The following is a 6,864-nucleotide window of genomic DNA, read 5'->3' on the forward strand; positions in this document are numbered from 1 at the left end:
ACCAAAAACGCCATATCAATAATTAATAGGAAGCTTAATGCATCAAGCTGTTATGACACGACCAGATATAGCTCATTCCGTTAACCTTTTTAGTCGATATAATTCATGATACAGGAAACACCATTGACAAAGTGCTAAGCGTGTCCTGAGTTATCTGAAAGGAACTAAATACCTCGTTATGAAATTGAGAGACAAGTCTGATCCGAACCCAGTTTGCATGTCATCCTCCAGATATGTCTTCAAGTTTTCAGGAGGATATATTTCCTGGAAAAGCTACAAGCAGAAGACAGTAGCCTTATCGACAACCGAAGCGGAGTACATGGCTACAGTGAGGCAGCGAAAAAATCCATCTATTTGAACAACGTTCTGTGAGCTGATGGAAAAATTGGACCGTATATGCATATATAACGACAATCAGATTGCCAAGAAGTTAGCGAGTAATCCAGTCTTTCATGATAGAACCATACAAATAGATATTAATTTATATTTTTTGGAAGATGCGGTGACTGAAATTAAAATTAATTCAATGTATATGCCAACTGATAAGATGGTTGCTGATATATTGACAAAGCCATTGCAAAATATTAGAAATTCATAGTTTTCAAAGTATTAAGGTCTTTGTGAAAATTGATTGATTATTGTTTTTGTAAACTTTCGTTAAGTGGGAGTGTTGTAAATGTATACCAAAAGAGAACGAGAACTCTGCACTCTATGTTTTAACTTGTTTCTATGTTCTAAGTTTAATGTCTACGCTACGCATCAGTTAGTCTCCCTCTTCAGTCTCTTCCCACTGTTGTATACAACAAACATTTTATACCGTGGAGTCATAGAATAAAAACTGATAATATCAAAGTGATACCTAGAACTGAATTTAAATTAAAGAGACTTTATAGTAATTTGAAAGATAGGATAGAAACTGAAAAGAAAAGCTGTGTTGTATACAGAATACCCTGTCAAAATTGTGATGAGGTGTATATCGGACAAACATCCCAACAACTTAAAAGAAGAATAACCCAACATATTAGCGACATTAAGAATCCTAGAAAGATATGTGCACTGGCAGAACATGTAAGATCAGTTGACCATCGAATGGACTATGATTCGGTGACAGTCTTGGAGTGCGAGGAGAATATGAGAAAAAGATGTTTCCTGGAGATGATTCACATTAAGCGACATGAAAATTCCATGAACTACAGAAAGGATATAGAGAATATAAGCAACATTTATTCATATCTGATACATTCAAACCAACTTAGTGAGAGTGAGTTGTTGATCTCAAGTTCTATGTTCTCGAATGTCAGTTGAAGATCTATGATGTTCTATGAACCCGACCTAACCCCTTTCGTTTTTTACGCAGTTATCAGATGGATGAAGAAAGTTTTTTAAAAAGAAGTTTTCAAGAGAATAAGGAAGTGTGTGATAAAAAAAGACGTTATTGTATTAGAGACTATTTTGTGTTCAAAAATAATTAAATTTTTTCCTCCAAATCTGTATAAGATTCAGTGCAACTTAAGATCTGGTAACTCTTCGCATTTCGGTGCGTTTTAACATGTTGTCTTTTCTGCAATGTTTGTGTTATATTTGTATGTTGTTTGTTTTATAGAAGTCCTGAAGAAGATCCCAACCAAGGATCGAAACGTCGACTGATGAAATAAAGAAGATAGTAACAATTGAAGTTTTCCAACACCCCTTAAACCATTGTTTATTGTTTATATATATATATATATATATATATATATATATATATATATATATATATATATATATATATATATATATATATATATATATCGTTCTCTTTTGGTATACATTTACAACACTCCCACTTAACGAAAGTTTACAAAAACAATAATCAATCAATTTTCACAAAGACCTTAATACTTTGAAAACTATGAATTTGTAATATTTTGCAATGGCTTTGTCAATATATCAGCAACCATCTTATCAGTTGGCATATACATTGAATTAATTTTAATTTCAGTCACCGCATCTTCCAAAAAATATAAATTAATATCTATTTGTATGGTTCTATCATGAAAGACTGGATTACTCGCTAACTTCTTGGCAATCTGATTGTCGTTATATATGCATATACGGTCCAATTTTCCCGTCAGCTCACAGAACGTTGTTCAAATAGATAGTAATAGTAATAGTAAATTTTATTCGCCATCAAGAAAGAATTACATGGCACGTCATATAAACACATTCAGCAATATTACATAATGAGAAAAAAAACATACTAATATAAATATAAACATCAGTTAACACAGTTTAACAAGTTAAAATTCAATCCATCAACACGCTGAAGATAATACAAGTCAGAACTCGAATCTCAAAAACTCGTCCACAGAATAAAATACGTTCTCCAACAACAAATTCTTGACATTTCTTTGAAGAGCTGAACCTGGCAAACTCTTCATAGATTGAGGAAGCTTGTTGTACAGTTTAATGCACCAGTAATTCACTGCAATTTGAGTGGATTTAGCTCTATGAAAATTGCTCCTGAACTCATCTCTGTGTCTGGTGTTGTACGAATGGCAATCGCTGACTTGAGTGAACCCATTTTTGTTTGAGTGAACAAATTTCAAGCACTCCAGAATGAAAACGGAGACAATGGTAAGTATCCTATGCTTCTTAAATAGTTCTCGACAGCTATGTGTTTTTGGTACACCACTCAAAATTCTTACTGCCTCCTTTTGTTTCAGGAAAATCCGATCAAGACCTGGACTATGCCCCCATATCAGTATCCCATATGTCGCCACAGAGTGAAAGTTGGAAAAATAAGTCAGCTTACAGACATTATCGGTAGAGATGGCCTTCATACGCCTCATAGTAAAAAGGGCTGTCGACAGTTTCCTGGTAAGTAATGAGATATGCCCCTTCCAACAAAGATCATTCTCCAAGGTTATCCCAAGTAGGTTCAAACTACGTTTTTCTTTGTTGTTTAAATTGAAATTCAGTCTTTGAATTTTATCTCTATTCAATTTTAGACCATTAAAGGTAAACCAGTCCTCCGCAACTCGCAGGGTCTCATTACACACACGCTCCAGTTCCTCCCGTGAAGAAGCAATATTGAGAAAGGATGTATCATCTGCATATAAACTCGTTGCCTCGCACGGAACATTTCCTGGTAAGTCATTAATGTACACAATGAACAACAAAGGACCCAGTATCGATCCCTGTGGGACTCCCACATTTATCTCTCTAATTCCAGAGTTCATACCCTTCCATGTGACCACCTGCTTTCTATCAGTTAAGTATGATCTGATGAATTTCAAAGCTATACCTCTCACTCCATAGTACTCCATCTTCTCAAGCAGTATTTCCCTGTCAACACAGTCAAAAGCCTTACTGAGATCTAACGCAAGTATTTCAGGGTGTAGATGATGGTCTAAAGCCTCTGTGACTCCAGCAATGAGTTCAACTATTGCTGAAGTAGTGGATCGCTTCGATCTAAAACCATGTTGAGAGTCAGAAATACAGGAATGTTCATCTAGGAAGGATAGTAAGCGTTTTCTCAGAATTTCTTCAAAAACTTTAGATATAATTGGCAGGATCGACACTGGGCGATAATTGCCCTCTTCATCCACATCATCCTTTTTATGAACTGGGACCACTCTAGCAATCTTCAATTCCTGAGGGAATATTCCTTGTTCCATGCACATATTCAAAACTTCACAGAGAGCATCTGAAAGAATCGGATATATCTGCTTGAACAATTCAGAATTGAGCCCATACACATCCCCTGATTTTTTATTTTTGAGATTGCAGACAATATTCGATACTTCGCTAGCTGTTGTTGGCTCTAAAAACATTGACTGACAGGAGGATGATAACCTGCCTTTGTTCTTCCTCAACATAGTTGATGCCTGATCCACAGAAGGGTTACACTGTTTCGAGATAATTTCTCCAATTTCCGAGAAGAATTTATTGAATTTCTCAGCATTCAAGACGCTGACATTCTCGGTATTTTCCTTCGATTTACCCGTTTGGTTCCTGATGATATTCCAAATAGCTCTAGTCTTATTTTCAGCTAGCTGTACATGCATCTCATTCCGATATCTTCTAATATTCGTGTAATATTCTCGTAGATGACGTTTGAGAACACTCAGTAATTCCCATGAGGCTTTATCCTTCCTTACCTCATATATAGTTTGAGCAGCCTCGATTGCCCTGTGAAGTCCCTCGTTCTTATTTTTGAGCTTGTCAGAATTTCTTAGAGAACTGGTGTTTTTAACGACTATTTTTGGGAAGCAGTCATCAAAACAGCCTTGGAGTGCAGAATGAAAGTTCTCATAGTATTTTGCAGCATTATTATCCCTTACACTTTCCCAGTTTATCTCAGCCAGTGAAATTTTGAACCTTTGTATATTTCGACTATTTATACTGTACTTCATTTTAGTTACTAATTTACTTCCAGATACAACAAGAGGCATTGACACGATCTGGGCACGATGATCTGAAAAATATGGATCAATAGTTTTGTGTTGGTAAGTAGAGTTGTCATAATCTGTGAAAATGTTATCAATGCATGACTGCGTGAGTCTGCTGATACGACTAGGTTCACTAAAAATCCGACTCAGTCCATATGACTCAAAAAGTTCAATAATATCAGCTCGCTGACGACTCTCTTTCAAAAAATCTATATTGAAATCACCAGTGACGTACATATTATGATTTGATTTCAAATTCGACAAAATATTCAGACTTTCGTTAAGTCTCGAGAGAAAATCATCAAAGTTTCCCTTTGGAGGCCTGTATATGGCCAATATAAACAATTTTTTCTCAACTATTCGGACTGACGTCATTTCTATATGATTTTCTAACGATTTTTCTTTAATTGACCTGATTTGTTCATATTTTTGGTCATTTTTTAGGATTATAGCAGTTCCTCCATAGACACCTCCTCCTCTAGAGAAACAATCAGCCACAACGAAATTAGCAGGAACAATTCGCTGAAGAATGTCCACGGTCGTCCAATGCTCAGTAAAACAAGCAATACTTATCTTGTTCTCAATGAGAAAATGTTGCATAATATCTACTTTATTTTTAACTGATTGTAAATTAAGATTACATACTACAAACGTTTCCTGTTTTTTACTTGCCTTTATTTTCTTTTGTCCCTCGAAAAAATCTGTACCTTTTAACAACAATATTTTCAGGCCAGTTTTCACATTTATATAATTCATCAGTCATATTGATATCTGCACTTACCCTAAAAGAGCTGCTATGGGCATTCTCTCTCTGTGGAAGTTTCTCTACTGTGAATTGCCTTGTAGGAAATTTGCTTTTGAGGTAGCTATGGACCGTCTCTTCCTTTGTATCAACATTTGCACGTCCCACATATATCCAAGCCTTTCTTTGGGAACTCACGAAAGTTGTGCTTGATTCAGTTCCCATTATGATTGATTCCCTCCGTAGATCGCTTTTTGATACCTGTGTTTCCCCAGTATTGGGCATCCTGCATTTTTCCTCAGCTTGTCTCATTTTCCTTGGTTTACCTGAGAGAATTTCGGAATTTTCAGTAGTAACGGCAACATCGCCTTTCATTTCTCTTGTATTGGTTTTGTTTACATTCATCATTGATTTTTGCAGTTCGATAATACACTTTTGATTTTCAATTACCTCCATCAGGCATGATGTCTTCTCAGAAGAAGCGTCTAATTTTGTTTTTAGAATTTCCAATTCGCTTTTCAACTTCACAAATTGGATACTTGTTTCTAGGTTAAGTTGTGATGAATCGCCGGATGAACCATGCAAACCGTCTTCACTCCACACATTTATATGTTTTCTGATACTTTCACTCATTGTGATACTGTCTGATACACTTTTATTGAATATAATTTCGATTAACTTATTTTTATTCAATTTATTGAGTTCAGCGTAAAAGTCATCCAATGTCGCCATGTTGCCGGATTATCATAGATGGATTTTTTCGTTGCCTCACTGTAGCCATGTACTCCGCTTCGGTTGTCGATAAGGCTACTGTCTTCTGCTTGCAGCTTTTCCAGGAAATATATCCTCCTGAAAACTTGAAGACATATCTGGAGGATGACATGCAAACTGGGTTCGGATCAGACTTGTCTCTCAGGAATTTCATAACGAGGTATTTAGTTCCTTTCAGATAACTCAGGACACGCTTAGCACTTTGTCAATGGTGTTTCCTGTATCATGAATTATATCGACTAAAAAGGTTAACGGAATGAGCTATATCTGGTCGTGTCATAACAGCTTGATGCATTAAGCTTCCTATTAATTATTGATATGGAGTTTTTGGTTCTAATATCTCACTCTCCAAATCGTTTAAAGCTATTGTCAAGAGATGTACAAAAGTTTTACAATCTGACATGTTGAATCGTTTCAATAAACCATATACAGTCATTAGTTCCTCACAAGCCTCGTGTTTGCGAGGATCACTTCCTTCTGCGCTGTGCTTACAAGCTCTCTATCTAAGCCCAGTCTCAGCGTGTTCTCAAGCAGATGTTTTTCCACCAACCCATTTGTTGACATGACCGTCGGGAGTATAGCAGTCGATTTCAGGCCATATATCGTTTTCATCTCAAATGCCAGATCGTGATATTTCGTCAGTTTTTCGACGAACGCTTTAGTCATATTGTCATCGGCCGGGATAGTGACGTCCAGTATACTCAACGATTTTTCTTTTTTATTCAAAAGCAGAATATCCAGTCGGTTATGTTTGACCGGTCTGTCCGTCGTGATGAACGTATCCCATATATATATATCGGGTGTCCCAAGGTAAGTGGCCTATTAAATTATTATGGAAACTATTGATGGTAAAGCTTTCAAATTTTGTGGATAGATATTTGGCCATGTAAGGTACATTTTTAAAATAATTTCACATTT

General features: G+C 36.0%; 1 protein-coding gene across 1 annotated transcript; it reads right to left on the reverse strand.

Annotated features, from left to right (window-relative positions):
- Nucleotides 1–2,318: 2,318 nt before the first annotated feature.
- On the reverse strand, nt 2,319–5,808 carry LOC123671201. The gene is made up of 2 exons (XM_045604928.1): nt 5,215–5,808; nt 2,319–4,445 (listed from the first exon to the last, which is right to left on the reverse strand). Exons 1-2 carry the CDS (start codon nt 5,806–5,808, stop codon nt 2,319–2,321), a joined length of 2,721 nt encoding a protein of 906 aa, XP_045460884.1.
- Between the last annotated feature and the right edge of the window lie 1,056 nt (nt 5,809–6,864).

Source organism: Harmonia axyridis, chromosome 1 (assembly GCF_914767665.1).
Source record: "Harmonia axyridis chromosome 1, icHarAxyr1.1, whole genome shotgun sequence".
NCBI lineage: Eukaryota > Metazoa > Arthropoda > Insecta > Coleoptera > Coccinellidae > Harmonia > Harmonia axyridis.